We start from the raw sequence: 20,228 nt of genomic DNA on the forward strand, positions 1-20,228 counted from the left end.
ACGCTACGCTGCGCTACGTTTTGTTCGCACGTAGTTAGGTATAAAGGGTACTCAGGTTGCGGACTTATTACGTAACCTGCGCTTTTCACTTATTGTCTCTCTGGTCATATTTAATCACCATTAACAATATATATATATATATATATATATATATATATATATATATATATATATATATATATATATATATATATATATATATATATATACACACATACACACACACACATATATATACACACACACACACACACACACACACACACACACACATATACATATACATACATACAGCAGGTGTGGAGGTATCCTTGCGGGCTCCAACGAACGGCACTTCAGGATTTAGGAGAAAAACGTGCGTTTATTACAACGTTTCGGGGCGACTTGCACCCCGTCGTCAGGTGACCTGCTGTCTACATTATTTCTGAAAAGGCACTCAGGTTTATGAATTCTCTGTGGCCGAGTGCCGGATCGACCTAGGAGATAGATATATATATATATATATATATATATATATATATATATATATATATGTATATGATTGCGCATGATATGGTGTGCAAAAAAAGACAAAAATATGAGCCAAACATACAATAGGTTTAACAGTTTAATTGCAGTATGAACAAATTATATCAAATAGAAAAAGGAGAAACAAAATTCCCCTTTAAATTACTTAAAGAGTATAAAATTACTACCAAATCACTGTTGTTGTAACTTCAAATATAAAATCCATCTCAGAGTTGTATCCTGATATCTTATAAGACAATGCTACACCACTTGCTATGTAAGCATTCATGATCAGTAACATAACGGGGTACAAAGTCAGAGTTCACGGTAACGGATAGTGGAAACATTAATGTTTTAATGCCATTCTGCTGCATGATAAAAGCTATGCTGGCCACGCAAGCTGAAAAACCAATAGTAATATTGGAAATATTGTAGCACTGCATTGGGTCCCAAGATAACAATGTTGGCTAAATCATGATCAAACATTGCACTGGAATAAGTGCCCCTTTAACGGTTTACCATTTGATAACCTAACATAGAAAAAGGATTAATAGAATTGATAAAACATGTTATTTTTTTCCACGAGCTGAAAATGACCAGATATAGGATTTTTTTTGTCTTGCATGATTTCTTACAGTGGTGCAGAAAATGTTAATATACTGTAAGGAGCAAAAAGTCTCAAAATACAGATTTTAGGTAGATACCTTATAAGTTTATAGTGCTAGGTGCCATTAATCTTCAATTCTGGAATACAGTACCAGCACATCACTTTTTCTACCCATGTTTCCTTATAAAGCACAACAGTCAGGCACTGTAATACTTTACTTAATTCTAGAATGTGCCTCTGCTTTGCATAGATAACATTACACTGAACACTATCAGCTATTAAATCAACACTGTTTGCCTATTAATTCTGTGCATACTAATGTGATCTCCATTGTGTTTCGTTCTTCATACAGACACATTTAGATAATCAACATGTTTAAACACCAAAATCTAGATTAGTAAATCAATTTTACAATGTTTAGAAGGTCCAATTAGAAACATCACATCATGAGGGATCACAACAGTTGCTTATTAATTAAGCTTTAGCTGGGTTATCTTTGGCAATTTGTATAGCAAAACTGTTACTGGAATCTACAAATCTACGCATCAGTGAGTGATTTAAAAGAGCGGACCGTTTCCGAAAATGATGGCCTTATTCACCGAATATAAATGAGCAAAAAGACAAAATGGATGTAAAGAAACTGAATAATAATTACAACACCGTAAAAGGAAAACAAATAAGGCAAGCAAGAGAAACAAATTGTCCATCAAGTTCTCTATAAATACATTTAATTTGTCCAGTCATTTTCACAGATTAATATAAATTGAATTAAAAAGTGAATATAGTATAGTGTATGTGAGGATACTGAAGTTGGTGGACCACTGCGCACAGATCAAACACTAAATAACTGAATATTTGGCCATTGTAATATGATCATATTTCTGGAGCACTAATTCTTCTGAAAGCACTTATTCCTCAGACATGTAGAAACGATACATCAAGGCAACAACAGCAGCCGATATAGCAGGGATAATCCAATTACTCCACCAGCTAAAGGAAAAACAAAAATATACACAAAATACATCGGTCAGTGTTTATTAACGAAAGCTCAACATGTCAAATAAGAAATGTTAAAGGAATCGATATTTATTAACCAGTAGCGAAAGCATTCATATTTAGATCGTAAAGCAAGTTTTCCATAGATAAATATACAAATTCCTATACAAGTGTGTATTAAGTGCTCACTGGCTTTCATGGATTGAAAGCACATATTTAACAGGTCCTTATCAACTATGGCCATGCACACGGGAAAGGCAATGCCAAAAACATGGGCTCTTTGGATGATGACTTTACCGTTTGAGTGCCAAGTGAATTTGGTTAAATAGGTGTGACAATTGCCAAGCAATCATTCGTATTTTGTCATAATGACTTGTAATGTATACCTTTATTTAATTATATAATACCTTTATAAAATCCTCTTACACATCGTATTTGAATTTATATAACAAACGTGAGCAATGCTTTTTAGCAGATATAATGCACATCGGGTACTTGTGAGTTATCCGGGCGTCCGATTTTTAAATCGGGTCGGATCGGGACATCGCATCGCATCGCATGCGACCATCGGATGCGATGCGATGACCCGATTTTTCCATAGGAATCAATGTTAAAATGGACTGAGTCCATTTTAACATGGAATTCAATGGGAAAAAGGGTCCTTTTCATACCCCTACTATCCAAGTGGGCATGGAGTTGGATATAAACCTGTGGCGAGCGTAGCGAGCCACCGAGCCCGAAGCGTGGCGAGCGTAGCGAGCCCCGCGAGGGGACACGGAATACCGTCCCCTCGCGGGGCTCGCTTCGCTCGCCACGCTTCGGGCTCGGTGGCTCGCCACAGGTTTATATCCAACTCCATGCCCACTTGGATAGTAGGGGTATGAAAAGGACCCCTTTTTCCATAGGAATCATTTTAACATTGATTCCTATGGAAAAATCGGGTCATCGCATCCGATGGTCGCATGCGATGCGATGCGATGCGATATCGCATCGCATCTGATTGTATGCCTTAACTTAAGGCATACATTTAAAAAATCGGACGCCCGGATAACTCACAAGTACCGCACATCGCTCACAGAGATATTGGCACTCAAAGAGTTGAAGCTGTATGAAAGTATCCATTTAAGCTCATATTACATATCCCTGTTTAGAGGCAATATTCTACTTTTTGGAGTTTAGTGCGATCTCTACACATTAATGAGCATCTACAATAATATTTTATGATTCAATAACAATTATTTGTAATAGATCTTTTCCATTCGTGGATGTACTGTACATAAAATAAATAAATAAATGCAGAGGCATAGGGTTGTATTCAATGTGGCCGGCGATGGGGTTAAACGTCAGGGGTTCGCAGAAAATAAGCGATCCGAGCTGTTTGACCCCTGCGCCAGCTGCTCACCCTATTCAACGTTCTGAAAACGAGGATTCCCCCAAACAGCGAGGTTCGCAGCCAATGCAGGGAGCCTGCTGCATTTAGCCACGCTGTTTTAGTGGCCGCATATGCCAATTCCCCCTCGTTCCAAAAACAGCGAGGGGGAATTGGCATATGCAGAGGGTCAGTTGAATACTGTATGCTGTTTACTTGTTACCCACCTGGCTACTGCACAGCAAACCGAAAACAAATTCCTAGTATACGCAAGTAAACTTGGCCAATAAAGCGGATTCTGATAACCTGATTACTGCATAAAAGCAATATTGCTAATAGAAAAAAAACCTCTTAGCCATTTGGTCGCTCCGTGTGTACGTAAAACTAAGTCTAAGTGCCCCTTTTTCATCAGCAACCAGCAATGGTTGCTGATGAAAATGAGACACTCTTGCCGGGGAAAGCCGCTGGTTGCAGAAGCATGCTCCTGCGACTGACGACCACTGCAGGGCTAGTCGCGGGAGTGCGCTCCCGGCAACAGTCGTTCCGTACACACAGAAATATGGTCATTCAGCGACTATATCCGCGGTGATTGTGGCTGAAATCGACTCTTGTGTACAAATCTTTAATGAAAGCTTTAATGTTTTACATAGAACCATCTTACATAGTAGAAAAGTGTAAATACCTTGAATCTGAATCGGTAGTGGTAATATAAGTTTCCTGGAAAAATAAATGAAATGTCAATTCAAGAGTTCTTTCAAACATGTGACTTGCAAAAATATGACACTAATTATTAAATCAGCAATTATGAAACAAATCAAACCACAAAGATCTGTACAAGGACAAATTAAGCTGGAGGGCCACAGTTTGAACATACCTGTTCTTGGGGGTTCTCCACTACAAAACTTGCAAACATATTAAATTTGTCCCTGTACAGATCTAGAACAAAACCTAACTCACTGTAAAACATGTAGCCAGTTTTGCCCATTGATCTAATGAGGCCCTTTCTGAGTAAATGTTTTTTTCCCCTTCAAGACTAGACCAAATTTTATTTGAGGGAGGTTGGTTTCTTTTGAAATATCTGTACTTTAATTGCCTAAACACTATGGGACGGATGCAGACTTAAACATACAAACAATAAATTTGTTGGTAGTCACAGATTCTTGAAATAATGCTTTATTGGATAATAGTGATATACAATGGGGCATACACACGTGGCGATTTCAAGGCATTTTCTAAGCGAACAGACTTGATCGCTTAAAAAAATGCATCTACATTGCTCCGTGTGTAGCGGCCATAGCAATGCTCGTCCCTATCACCCATCGTTTAATATCCAGCATGCTGGATAAATCTAGTTACATTGCTGGTCAGGGCCAGTGTTCTCACAGGAGAACACTGGCCCTGATAGATAACTGTGTACCGAGCGATCTAGCATCGTTTAGCACAGTCACCACTTGTGAAGGCCCCTTTGGACTTGAATTATTATAACACATCTTCAATCTTCTAATCAGTCATACAGCGTATTTAAATTAAGAAAATAAGTTGCTCTGTTTATTATCATCCTGTGTACCAATATGAACATGGATCAGAGAAAGAGCAGGAGAGAGATGTCTGACAGATCAGAAAGAAATATGTATATACAAGGTAGGGGGTAAGTGTCCTGTGACTACATTTGCAAATATTAAGATTAAAGTCCACGGGACTGTAGCCAACCTCTAGATGTGGCCTTATTGAGAAAAAAAAACAGGAAAGCGTCCAAAGAGATACAGCTGAACTCCAAGGTCAATGTCAGTAATTGGAGTGCACCATTCAATACGTTTTGAGTGACCATGAAAGAAGAACGAGGAGGACTTTAGAAAAAAAAAAAAAAAACAACATGAATTGAACCTGGAATTTTCTAAAACACATATGGACATAGTATTTTTGAGAGAATGTCCTTTGGATGAGAAGCCAAAATTGGAGCTTTTTGGGAAAACACATTAATCTAAAAAAACGAAAGCGGGGTTATTGAATGTCCGCATTATATAGGTAAGTCCGGATTTTTTGAGCTGTAAAAGAAAGAAACATCATACCTACTGTGGCACATGGAGACTTATTTGGTCATGTCTTAGGGGAGCTTTCGTGTGTCTAGCACACAGTGTTTGGAATATGTGCAGGGCACAATTAAAGACTATCAAGGCAAATTGAAGTGAGACATACTGCCCAGCGTCAGAATGCTGACTTAGTTGCAGGTCATGTGTCCGCCAACAGCATAATGATCCAAAGCACATAGCTAAAAGCACCCAAGAAAGTATAATAAGGAAACATTGGACTGAAATGAAGTGGCAGTCTATAAGCCACGATCGTAATCATATCGAACATCTATGGAAAGAGGCGATACATACAGTTTGGAGAATACATCCATCACACCTGAAACAGCTGGAGAAGTTTGCACAGAATGGCATAACTATCTGTTGACAGCTACAGAAACCACATTAAAAGCTACAGAAATATATTAGGAACCATAATTTACATTTTCTGTTGAATCAGAAATCTAAAGCAGTGATGGCTAACCTTGACACTCCAGCTGTTGTTGAACTACACATCCCAGCATCAATAGTGAAACTGTAGCAGGGCATTCTGGGATGTGTAGTTCAACAACAGCTGGAGTGTCAAGGTTAGCCATCACTGATCTAAAGCAAAGCCTAATTTGTCAATTTCAAGTTATTGCAGTAAAAAACATGGACTCTCTTAGTGTTCATTCTAGCACCCACCTTCTTTAAAAACCCATGCAGTTCCTGTTCCTTGCCTGGGGTGTCGCTGTCTGCTGTGGTGTTTCTAGCACAGGTCTGGTTTGCATATAAGTGCTGATATACAGGTCACACTATGCTAGAAACACTACAGCAGACAGCGACACCCCGGGCAGGTAAGAGGAACTGCATGGATTTTCAAAGATAGCGGGTGCTAGAATGAACACTATCTCGGATGATTACCAACAAATTTGTCCACGTCTGTGTGTGAGATATATATATATATATATATATATATATATATATATATATATATATATATATATATATATATATATATATATATATATATATATATATATATATATATATATATATATATCAGCTTGAGAATCAAACAGCGGCACTCCACAGACAAATTCAAAGGTGCTTTTATAGGTGTCCCAACATTTCGGGGGATGGATACCCCTTTATCAAGGTGTACAGGCACTTGTACACCTTGATAAAGGGGTATCCATCCCCCCGAAATGTTGGGACACCTATAAAAGCACCTTTGAATTTGTCTGTGGAGTGCCGCTGTTTGATTCTCAAGCTGACTCATATACCATTGTGCCAGGAGGCACCCGCAGCAGTTGTTTTGTGTATTGGGAGTGCCAAGCTGAACGTGATAGATATATATATATTCGTATCCTAAAAAGGCTTACACATCTTGGTTCTCGTATCCCAAGAGGTCTTACACATCTTGAAGTTGGATCTGATGTCACTCACTTGAACAAAATTGTCATCTGAATTTGTAATTCGCATCAAATTTTGTACAAACTTTTTTATTGAAAATTAGAATAAAATACAAATTTTATGTACCAATGTATGACTATTAATGTACTAAAGTGGTGAAATAGACAGAGCGCACATATTATACCTGTTTGCAGCACACATGTCATATGACTAGGACTGCCTCCAGGACCTACCTTTTTACATCTAAAAAGGTGCAAGTGCACAATAATGAGAGATAACTTTGTAGTAAGCCAGGAGCCTATGCAGTTGCAACTCTGCGCATAGGTGAGTACACCCTTTTTTTTCTGTGCATGCTTCTTTTCATTAAAGTATGCCCAACCTACATCCAACTCTGCACCTTGCCCTATGTTGTTAAACCAAAGAGTGCTGACATCATTGCAGAGTTCAGGGTCAAATGTATGAATTTAGTTTGAATCTTTTCATAACCAGCCCTGTTACACTGGTAAAGTAAATGTGCTCAAACTACAAGGCGAGACGTAGGTAAAGGGCTTGGCATAAAGATGCAAACAATGGGGGCTACAGCCATTTGAGAAGCTTGTGCAATAACTGTGTGACGCACACACATTTTTTTTATACATTTAATGACACTTCTGATAAAACCACATTAACAGCAACATTGGCAGGTATTCAATGCGTCTGGCGAGGGGGTTAAACAGCAAGGATTGCAGAAAACCAGTAATCCTCGCTGTTTAACACCCGCGCCGGCCGCTCGCTCTATTCATTGTTCTGGGGAATTCCTCGCCGTCACAGGACAGCGAGAATTCCGCGAAACACCGAGACCCGTGGCAAATGCAGAAAACTCGCTGTATTTAGCCGCAAGTCTTGCTGCTTCTGGAGCTGCATGCGCCAATTCCCCCTCGCTCTAAAAATGGAGCGAGGGGAAATTGGCGTATAAGGGGGCTGCGTTGAATACTGACAGGGTGAATGGTGACAGCCAGCAGGAAGCTCTGCTCGCTGCCGCTCGCCCACAGCATTGAATACCTGCCATTATATTTCAAACCTCAAAGAGTTTACATTTGAGACTATTTACCATGGGTAGTTTATGTACAATAGATAAATACATTGAAATGTACACACTCCAGGTGGAAGCGGATAAACTATAAAATAAATACTAAATACTGAAAGTGCAAAAAAAAAAAAAACCCTTTAACAGTGGGATGTGAACATGTATAGAAAAAGTGTGAAAATCCCCACATCATGGCAAATACAAGTTTACTCTTTTCTGTTCCTTTGCTACTTAGCACTTTACTTCTAGAATATGCCATAACTAACGTAAACTCATAACAAGCTGAGGGCAATAAGACTTGCTGTACTCTGCCACCACACAACATAGACTGGCAAGTACAGTCAGTACCCATCAAGATAATCTCATGATTTAGCTTCTTTTTTAGGTATTTGCGGCTTTATCAAGTGGAAAAAAAAAAAACACACTTACCACTGGCTTTTCAATTTTGTGTCTATCGGCCTATAAAGTAAACAAAAAAATATATAATTATTAAAACTACCAGTAAAACGTAAATTCACAGAGCATATAGTTTTTGACACTTAAAGCTCATGTAACAAAGAATCATAGAATTTGATGGTAGATAAGAACCACTTGGCCCATCTAGTCTACCCCTTTTAAAACATGTTACCTCAAACCATATTTGAGCCTTATTTCCACTACCCTTTCTGTGAAGTAATTTTTCCTCTAATTTCCCCTGAATCTTCCTCCCTCTAGTTTCAGTGCATGTCCTCGTGTTCTGTTGCTCCTTTTTCCATGAAGAATGTCTCCCTCTTGTACCTTGTTAAAACCCTTGATATACTTGAAAGTTTCGATAAGGTCCCCCTTTTCCCTTCTCTGTGCTAAACTATACATATTAAGATATTTTAGTCTTTTCTGGTAAGTTTTGTGATGTAGGCCATGCACCATTTTAGTTGCCCTTCTTTGTACAGTCTCTAATGCTGGGGTAGCCAACCCTAGTCCTCGAGAGCTACCAACAGTGCATGTTTTGCAGGTCTCCTCACAGAATCACAAGTGAGCTAATTAGCTCCATCTGTGTATCTTTAAAAATGTGTCAGTGATTAATGAGTGCAGCAGCTAAGTTGTCTGGAAAATATGAACTGTTGGTAGCTCTCGAGGGCTAGGGTTGGCTACCACTGCTCTAATGTATTTATATCCTTCTGGAGATATGGTATACAGAACTGAACACAGTACTCTAGATGAGGTCGTACCAATGACCTATACAGTGGCATTATTACTTCTTTCTTTCTACTGCGGATACCTCTACCTATGCAACCAAGCTTCTGACTTATCTTCTTCGTTGCTTTGTTACATTGCCTACCTGCTTTTATATTACCTGAAATAGTGACACCTAGACCACTCGCCTCCTTAGTAGTTTTAGCATTATAGTGCCATTTATACTATATTTAGTCTTTGGGTTTTTGAGACCCAAGTGCATGATTTAGCATTTTTTGGAATTAAACTAGTTGCCATGCTCTTGACCATTACTCTAAGCCACCTAGATCATCCATCATTTGTTTTACCCCACCTGGTGTGTCTACCCTGTTGTATACCTTTGTGTCATCGGCAAAAAGGCATATTTACCTTCAATTCCATTTGCAATGTCAAAAATAAAGATATTAAAAAACACTGGATCCCTGGGGTACTCCACTGGTACCCTTTCCCTCCTGTGACTGCACTCCATTTACTACAACTCTCAGTTTTCTGCCCTGCAACCAAGATCTTCTCCATTTAACCATCTTACAATCCAATCCCAACATTTTGAGTTTATTTAACAGTCTGCAATGTGGGACAGTGACTAAAGCCTTATTGAAGTCTAGATAAGCTACATCTACAGCACCCCCTTCATCTATTACTTTGGTTACCCAGTCAAAAAAGTCAATAATTAGTTTGACATGATCTCCCCCCAGTAAACCCATGCTGTTTAGTATCCTGTAAGTTGCTGGTTTTGAGATATTGTACAACTCTTTCCAACAATTTCCCTACTACAGATGTAAGGCTCACTGGTCGGTAGTTGCTTACCACTTGCTTGCTTCCACTTTTGTGCAGTGGGACTACATTCACTATTTACCAGTACTCCAGTAGCTAGTGACTGGTTGAATAAATCTGTTAATGGTTTTACCAGCTCCCCTTAAAAGCTCTTTTAGTATTGTTTAGTATGTAGTGTAGTTAACCCTTTGATTGCGGACATCTCTGTGAGAGATGTTAAAAATATCAGCTAAAAAATGTCAGCGTAGCTTATATGAATTCAAATTTAAAATTTTTAAATGCTGTGTAAAAAAAGATTAGATTTCCTATATGAGGTAAACATTACAGGTCATTATGATGAATAAAAATGTTTGCTTGCCAATATTCACACGTATTTTGACAAATTCACTTGGCACTCAAAGGGATAATCGATATAATAATGTCCCCTGCATAAACGCTCTCTGTGAAAGTCATTCTCTCCCATTTTCCAATTTCTTATAGATCTTCCAACCCTTCATTTCTATCTCTATCACACTTCCATAATATTCTGTCTGTTTTATTGGGGCCTTTTCCCATTGATATGCGCCTTGACTTGTTTGTGAGTGCAATTTTGCTCCCTGCACCTTCAGTTCCCTGCAGCAAGCATACACACTCAGAGCCAGATCAAAGGGCCTGGTGCCAGCCAGAACCCAGCTACCAGGACTCATGTCACACACTTGTGACTATTCAATTAAGGGCAAGGCCTTCCTGCTCAATGGACTGGCACCAAAAACCTATCACAAGCCAGCAGCCTGTCCATGGGGACAGCTAGCGTTGCTGGAGTCCACAAATGCCAGAAGGGAGGGGAGACCGCATTGTAGTGTTATATCAGGCTTCATTGGTACCATGTTAGTACTCAGAGGGGAATACATGTGTAAATAGTTTATTTGTGAGGAAATGCAATGGATCATTGTGGTGTAGGGAGTTAATAATACATATGTAATTAATAGGATGGCAGACTAATGATATTGACAACTTAATTAAAGAAGGCTTTATGTGGAATAAAGTGGTTAAAAAACTGTTAATTTATGGGGAATTAATGATGAAGGATTGGCATAAAAAATGGGCAGGCTATTCAAAATTAGAAAGTTAATGATTTCTTGGCTTGAGGGTTAATGATTATGAAGTGATGAGTCAATGGTAATGTAACAGTACAGAAAGGCAAAAGTAATAAAGGAGACAATAATAGAATAAGGAATGGAAAAGGCGATTGAGAGGGCATTGATGATGCCGACGAATGTGTCTATGTGTTTAAGGCATAAAAGGGACAATAGAAAATATACTAGAGGACGCTAGAAGGCAGCAGAGTAATTGTGAAAACATGAGATGCTGGCTGGGTGAGGGGGGGGTGCACACCAGGTGTCGAAGCCACTACTGCAGGCTAACAGAGGACATGGTCTACTCTGTGCAAGGTGCTGCCCCATACTGACCCTTGCCCAGGCAAAGGAGGGTAATGTGTCCTGGGTAACCCCAATATGTATCAGCACAGAAGTTGTATGCACAACATGTACCGTTACTTGCGCAGCAGCATATCATAACACTGACATCACTCCATACACACTGATGCTCCAACTTACTGCTGGAGATGCCCGGACCCCATAATAATGAGCGTCCACCTAGAACAACCTAGCATTCCAGCTAGTATGGGCACACCACCAGAATGAATAAAAATGGGGCAAGTCATTCACCCTCACTCCTCAAGAAGTCACAGCTTTTTCTGGGGGCTTGTGCGCAAAACCTGCCCTAAAAAATATCTAACGCATGTACAATTCTAGGCCTGTGCCCATCCCTATATAGAAAACATAGAAATCTGCTACTGGTTTGCTTATTGCAAGAAACAAAAATATTTAACATGAACTAAGAACAAACGCGAACAGATGCTAAATTACAAATATAATGTAGTTAATGTCTACTCACTGGAAGAAGTTCTCCTATAACAAAATCTTTAGACATGTTTCTGGCATCTGTCGAATGCCCAATATCTTCAAAGGTCTCTGTTGCATCTCCTCCAGCTTGTTCGCGTAGAACTTCCTCTCCTCCCGGATGCTAAAAGTAAAACAAGAGAAAGAATTTAGCTTTTTTTTTGTGTCTTCCTGCTAGACAACTGGCTGATGTAAGGGGGTGGATTGCCACATCTAACTGAATTCCTCAAAAAGTGTAAAACTGGGTACATCACCATTTACTTCCAAATACTGGAAAAAAAGACAATGATTATTCAGACAGATTGCATAAACCCATTTGATTTACCAAATTTATCTGATCAATCATTTTTGTCCATTTCGGATCAAATGGTTATCATTGCTTTCAAGTATTACCAAATTTCTGTCCCAATAAGACAGGTAAACCTTTAGGTGCGTACCCAGCCTCAGGGTATACACTAGAATAAGTGCAAGCAACTCGATGGTTCTCCCGATTTGCCTTTAACTTCGAAACAAAGGATCTATCGGTATGTATACATACATACATACATACATACATATATATGTATGGGAGAGGGAGAGCCGCTGATACACTGGAACAATCTGGCAGAGTCTACAAACCAGCGTCTCTAGACCAGCGTGATTCCCCAGCTCCAATCTTCAAAGGAAAACTGACGGTGACGGCGGCTTTATGGAAATTGTTTATATCATGAGAGGTGTTACAACTTTCCCTGTATACCTGACGGGGTTTGCACCCCAAAATATAGCAATAATCAGTTGTTACCATATACAAAGCCCTGAAGTGGTGTGGGGTGAGTTAATCCTCTAGGGGTTTGTCTACACTGAGCAAATGTGTGTATACATACTGTATATATATATATATATATATATATATATATATATATATATATATATATATATATATATATATATATATATATATATGACAAAAATACCTTAGTTTGCGCTAAAAATGACAGCTGCACACGGGATGCGGTCATTTGGTCTACAGCATGATGGTCGACAGTCATTAGGTCGACACCATTAGGTCGACATGGGAAAAGGACGACATGTCGTTAGTTCAACAGTGTCTAGGTCGACAGTCAAAAGGTCGGCATGGCGTTTTTCAGGTTTTTTTGAGCAGACAGGCGGTATTTCATGCCCTACCATCCACTAGGGCGTGGTGGGAGAATAAAATATAGTGTGCCGAGCGTATCAAGGCAGCGTGTCCGATGCTTTGCGAGCGCAGGGAGCGATGTGAGGGGATGCGGTGCACTTTAAACTGTGTCCATGTCGACTATGTATACATTCAGGTAAAAAAAACAGTGAAAGACCCCATGTCAACCCTTTGACTGTGGACCTAGACATTGTCGAACTAATGACCTGTCGAACTATAACCATGTCAACCTAATGACTGGCGACCATCATGCTGTAGACCAAATAATCCCAACCCCTGCACACTGTAGTGCCTCCCTGTTAGCGGACGGACAGATAGATGTATATAGAAATAGCATGCCTTCAATCAATTTCACAGTGGGACAACTTATTAAAACATAAAATAATTAGACACAATGGGGCAGATGTATTAAGCTTTAACAAGAGATAAATGCAAGGGTGATAAGGAGAGATAAACGTCCAGCCAATCACCTGCTAACTGCCATGTTACAGGCTGCGTTTGAAAATAGTCAGTTAGCAGGTGATTGGCTGAACGTTTATCTCTCCGTATCACCCTTGCATTTATCTCTTGTTAAAGCTTAATACATCTGCCCCACAATCCATTGCTCTGTTCTTTCAAGATGGATAGAAATCCTCTTGAAATAGCAAAACAATGGATATTTTTAAAAGTTGTAACACTGTGAACTTGTCTACATGAGAGTGATGATCCAGGCCAGGTTTTGGAGCAGTAGCAGAAGCAAGGTTGGGTAATCAGCAGTTAGTTTCCAGAGCACATGGCATTGATGGCGGATTAGCTGCCCAAGCGATAGGCTAGGGTGTGGGGCGATGGTAGGGACCACTGGAGCTTTTTCAAGAGTTTGTTCTATGCTGGATTACCTGTATGCTGCTGCCTGTAACTATGCTTGCCTATGAAATTAATCTGCTGTGACCTGCTTTATAAAATAAAGATAAAAGTCTCCATTTGAATCCCAGTGTATGTGATCATTTTCACAAATATTCTCTATCTATCTCCTGAATACAGTATAAACATTCTAAAAGCATTTCATTTCCTTATTTTTTTATTCAATTATGAGTCTGGCTTTTGTCTTGTGGAGAGGGAGTTTAGAACAAATTTCCTTTCAAATTTAAATACAATAAGCAGTATTCAATGGTTATCGCTCCCAATCTGCCATTAATAGTGACAGGAGATCACTAGACCATATTCACATTTTTCTCTTTTATCACACTCATTAAGTGTCAGGTTTAACTGCATAAAGCCATGGTGTATGACCTGTGACATGAAACAATCTTCCACTACTCCACCTTTGTAGCAGAGTTTGGGTGTTCCTCATCCAAATTTAAACCTCCTAAACAGCTGTTCCTTTTAATGACTGTTTTAACCTACATATCAAAATGATGGTCATTATCACCTGTTTGGTATGACTGGATAGTACTTCAAAATCCCTGACTGTGCAAGTGTACATAGAAGAATTGATGCTGTTTTAAAGGCAAAAGGTGGTCAAACCAAATATTGGATTTAGATTCCTGTTCAGTTTATTCACTTTACATATTGTTAATTGATCATTTGAAAGTATACTCTAATGGTAGCAGTGCCAGTATCGATAACCAGAATAGTCAGAAGAAGAAAAAAAACAAAAACATAATAACAATCTTTTATCCTTCAGTAATTATTCTGAGCATTTGCACTTCCCAATGTCCTGGTTGACTCTCTGGTACAATATCACACAGTTTTCACAGGTAAAGTTATTGAAAAATATAGACGATTAGCAACTCCTAGCGCAAGGACATCTAAATTCAGGGAATAACATTATATATGTATGTCTAGTGTTTGATTGTGTGTCTCTGAAATACTGCCATCTGTTGGCAGTGAGTGAAACTACACCTCTTTCTCTCTCACACATGCACAAACACAGAAATTATCACAAGGTAGAAGACTAGCTTTCGAAGCATTTGCTTCGAGCAAATAGTTCCAGAAGTTCAAACATACCATAATGTTAAGGTAACAATTAGTATGTGTTATGTAAGTCTTAGAATACCCATATAGGGTATCATCCACTCCAGATGTAGAGGCCAAGTCCAGCCTTCAGGAACTCTCCAGAAAAAGATGATAAGATATCATGCGAGATCTTTTAAAGCATTTAATACACACATCATAAACACACACTGGGTTCAGGAATTGAAGGTTATCTGAATACCAGAAGAAAGATAGCAATCTCAGATTGAGATAACCAATAGGAGAACAAGTAGTGCAACCCTCAACATGTTTCATCAAATGTGGATATTCTGGACTAGATCATGAGTATAACTGCTCAATAGCCCAGCAGCTCTTTAATCCTTTGAGCGCCAAGTGAATGTCAAACATGAAAGCAAACAATTTGCCGCATTCCAGAGGGCTGGAGCATTTGCTGCCAGCCCTCCTTGTGACCCTATTCAACGCCGCAGGGGCTTGCTGCCCCTGACAGTGAATTTTATCCCCTGCGGTGAACGCCACAGGAAGCCGGCAGCAGGCAGGGAGATGGAAGCCTCCCTGTCTGTGCCGAAATGTGGGGTGGGGGGGGGGGGAGGAAGGCTCCCGGGGACACAGGCAGCACAAGCCCCCCTGGGAGAGCTGACAGGGTCACTGTGGAGGGAGCCTCTGCACTGGTCCCACTTGTGCATATGTAATGAGCGGAACCAGTGAGAAGTGAATATCTAATGAGTGGCTCCCCGCCCCCTGCTGGCGAATGTGTAAAAAGTTTTTTTTTCAAAATAGATATATATATAGATATATATAGATAGAGATATAGATATATATATATAGATAGAGATATAGATATATATAGATAGAGATATAGATAGATATATATATAGATAGAGATATATATATATCTACCAGTAGTGGCCGGCACTCAGGTCCATGGAGATGAAGGTGCCGGGGTGCACAATGGGGTGATATATTTGTAGCAGAAGGGCATGTCACTCCTCCGGACTTGCAAAGAAGGGACACGACACACCCTGCTGTGTGTCGTGTCCCTTCTTTGCAAGTCCGGAGGAGTTACATGCCCTTCTGCTACAAATATATATATATATATATATGTAAGTAGGTGTATTGGGTTGGCACTCGTGGCTTCAATAAAAATCCGGTGCCAGGAACATAATAGAGCAATAAGAGACACTTACCCCCTCAGAGAAAGGATGGATCCGGCACACGGTAGTATAGGTGAAGATAAAGAGGTTTATTAAGAGAGCAACATTGCACTAATGTCAAAGTTCTCCATGCATGGAGAGCGTTTTATTTCGCTCTCCATGCACTCTCCGTGTTCCGGAGGGCTCTCTGCCACTCCTGCTCCCTCTATTCAATGTCGTTAAGACTCTCCGCCACTCGCGGAGAGTCTTAAACCCTGCAGGGAGCAGGGAGCTTTCAGGGAGCCGGAAGCAGCCAGAGAGATTAAAGTCTCCCTGGCTGTTCCAGAGGAATGTGGAGAGGAGGGGGGCTCTCCGGGACCCAGGCAGCACAGGCTGCCCCCCCCTATAGCCAGCGGGGGACCCAGTATTCACTGCACCCGTTCGTGCATACTATCGATCGGGTGCAGTGAATATATGAATATGTAATGAGCGGCTCGAGCGCTCCGGCCCCCTGCTGGCTGCACTGTGTAAAAAAAAAAAAAAAAAAAAATTAAATTTTTTTTTTAAAATTAAATATATATTCATGTGCTATAAGCACATGAATAAAAATAACATGCCCCTTCACAGAAAAAAAAAACCTGATTTTTTGACACCAAAATTTAAGAAAAAAACCTTTTAGTTTAAAAGTTCACATTCCAGCTCTCCATCAAAAGATGGAGAATTGCTACACGGAGAGACACGGCGAAAATCACTTAGAAAGACAGAGAGAATTTCACATTGAATAGGGTTGCTCGCTTTTGGAGAGCAAAATGCTCCGTCCAAGGCGAACAAAGCACAAGTTCTCCACAAAACACGGAGAACTTTTCTCATTGAATACTGCCCCATGTGACAGCTGCTGACCTGACAGCCGTTTCAACTGCTGAATGAAAACTGCACCCAGCAGTTGAAACGGCTGTCAGGTCAGCAGCTGTCACTTAGTGCAATGTTGCACTCTTAATAAACCTCTTTTTCTTCACCTATACTACCGTGTGCCGGATCCATCCTTTCTCTGAGGGGGTAAGTGTATGTATATATATATATATATATATATATATATATATATATACATACATATACACACACATACATATATATATACATACATACACATACACACACACACACACACACACACAAGAATATAAACAGTGCGCTGAACCTCTGATGAACCTGGGACTAATTAAGTCCAAAAATCCGTAAACAAGTCCAATGCTTTAAAGTATGACACTCAGGATCCTTTTGCCTGGCCGCTCCGTATCTCAAAACAGTAGTTTACCTGTATCCAACAGGTGAAGGATTTTCTAGACAAAAAGAGAACGGGCGCTGATAGTGCATGAATCAGTTTTAAAAACGAATTTTTATTCAGCACAAAGATAAAAGCAGGTGTAGATAAAACGTACCAACGTTGGCGGTTCTCATTCACCGCTGTCAAACAACATGAGGGTGGTGCGGTGCACCTGGTGATGAAGCCGGTTACACTCGTCTGGTCTCCAACGTACAGCAACAGTGGTGGGCTAGCGTCGTGATCAATCCCACCACTGTTGCTGTACGTTGGAGACCAGACGAGTGTAACCGGCTTCATCACCAGGTGCACCGCACCACCCTCATGTTGTTTGACAGCGGTGAATGAGAACCGCATATATATATATATATATATAGGCGGTGCTGCAAACACATGAATAAAAATAGCATTCCCCTTCACAGAATAAAAATTACTGCTTTTTTTTACACCAAAAAAGAAAAAAAAAAACTTTAAATTTAAAAGATCACATTCCAGTTCACCTTAAAAAGATGTCGAATGCAAAACAGTGAATCATGGCAAAAATCATGCTGAAAACAGTTCTCCATCCTAGCATTGAATATACTCTCGGCGAATCCCAGCGAGCATGAAACGGAGAACTGTCTGGCATTCACTGTTCGCTTTCGGCGAACAGTGAATAGGGTGAATCAGATTTTCAGTGAAAAAGATTCACCACAAGGAGTGAAAACAGCCAGATTCGCCGAAAAAAAAAAAAGGGTGAAACGGGAGCATTGAATACTGCCCATAGTCATCTATGCAATGAAGTTCATTGCAACAAGCTCCACAGGGCGTTATATGGAAACATATGTCATATGTAAGTCAGCGTGAGCAACTAAATAATTCCGCCTGGAGGAATAGACAGATTAGAATACTAATAGAGAAACAAAAAGAAAAAGAGGTAAAAAAGGACCAATGGGAGCTGATTATTTCCCCAAATGATATTTATTCATAAAAGTTACTCTGATAAGACATATATACACAAATAAAAATGCACACACAAACAATGCTAATAAATTAAGTAAAATATTGATCAAGTGATCTGCAAAAGCAGTATCAAAATAGTTAGCATAAACCATGAAATAACCATCTGTCCAAAAGGTCACAGCATCCACATGGAGGTGGATGCCATGACTTTTGGACAGATGGTCACTTCCCGGTTTCTGCTTTGGAGTCCATCAGAGTGTATTCAGAAGAATGTTCTATTTTCAACACCAGCGGCTCCCAACAGTAGTTATAATTTGGGGATAGAATATCCAGTGGAGGGAGGCTATATGACCCAGTGGAGGGAGGCTATATGACCCAGTCACACAGCTGTGTAATTTCGGGTCATTGGTAATTTGAATGCTGAAGGAGAAAATAGGATTTTAATACCTACCGGTAAATCCATTTCACGGAGTTCATGTAGGGTACTGAGGTCTTATAACCTTGGGGAATAGAGGGTATAACAGGAGACAGGCACATAACATTTTCTTCAACCAGGGTGTCTCCCCTCTACTTCCCCTTACTAGCCAGTTAAGAAACTGTGCACCAAGGAAGGATAACGTATGTGAGGTAGGAATTAGCATTAAAAAGGTATCGTGGTGAGATTCGTACCAGGACACCACAACAAACAAAACAACACTCTCAACTAAACTTAGTTAACACCGTCATTGTGTTATATTAGCATTTAACATATAGGGCAGTATTCAACGTGAAAGATTCTCCGTGCATGGCGAGAGATTTTTTCTCTTGCCATGCACTCGCCCTGTTCCTGAGGGCTCGCTGCCTCTCCTGCTCCCACTATTCAATGTGGTTAAGACTCGCCGCCACTCGCGGCGAGTCTTAACCCCTGCAGCGGACGAGCGTCCGCGGCAGGGAGCTGGCAGGGAGCAGCCAGGGAGATTAAAGTCTCCCTGGCTGCCCCAGAACATATGTAGAGGGGAGGTGGGCTCCCCGGGACCCAGGCAGCACAAGCTGCCCCCCCCCCTATAGCCAGCGGGGGACCCAGTATTCACTGCACCCGATCGTGCATATGTAATGATCGGATGCAGTGAATATATGAATATCTAATGAGCGGCTCGAGCGCTCCGGCCCCCAGCTGGCTGCTCTGTGTAAAAAAAAAAAAAAAAAAAAAAAAAATTTTTTTTTAATTCAATATATATTCATGTGCTATAAGCACATGAATACAAATAACATGCCCCTTCACAGAAAAAAAAATCCTGATTTTTTTTACACCAAAAAAAAACAAAAAAACCTTTTAGTTAGTTCTCATTCCAGTTCTCCATGAAAAGATGGAGAATTGCTACACGGAGAGACACAGCGAAAATCACCGCACCGAGGAGGGCGCTCAGTACCCCATATGAACTCTGTGAAAAGGATTTACCTGTAGGTATTAAAATCCTATTTTCACTATCATTCATATGGGGTACTGAGGTCTTATAACCTTGGGGAGGTCCCAAAGCTTCCAGAAAGGGCGAGAACGTGCAGAGCCCGTTGCAACACCGCCTGCCCAAACTGGGTATCATCCTTGGCCATAGTGTCAAATTTATATATAAACTTGGTATGTTGACCTGACCAGGTGGCAGCTCTACATAGCTGCAATGCTGACACACCCCGAGCAGCCACCCAGGATGCGCCCATGGCTCTAGTGGAGTGAGCTCTCACAGAGGCCGGAATAGTCAAATGGGCTGCCGCATATGC

The 20,228-nt window shown here is 40.3% G+C and overlaps 1 protein-coding gene across 1 annotated transcript in view; it reads right to left on the reverse strand.

The window, feature by feature from the left end:
* Positions 1-594: 594 nt before the first annotated feature.
* CYB5A (cytochrome b5 type A) overlaps positions 595-20,228 on the reverse strand; it is a 37,695-nt gene continuing 18,061 nt past the window's right edge. The window contains exons 2-5 of the mRNA XM_083187743.1: positions 11,928-12,056; positions 8,436-8,465; positions 4,162-4,196; positions 595-2,104 (exon numbers count right to left, since the gene is read on the reverse strand). Of these exons, the coding sequence (XP_083043869.1) occupies positions 2,023-2,104; positions 4,162-4,196; positions 8,436-8,465; positions 11,928-12,056 (276 nt within the window). The 3' untranslated portion in view covers positions 595-2,022. The remainder of the gene's footprint in view (positions 2,105-4,161; positions 4,197-8,435; positions 8,466-11,927; positions 12,057-20,228) is intronic.

The sequence above is a fragment of the Crinia signifera genome, chromosome 5 (genome assembly GCF_055691185.1).
Source record: "Crinia signifera chromosome 5, ASM5569118v1, whole genome shotgun sequence".
In the NCBI taxonomy this organism is placed as follows: Eukaryota; Metazoa; Chordata; class Amphibia; order Anura; family Myobatrachidae; genus Crinia; species Crinia signifera.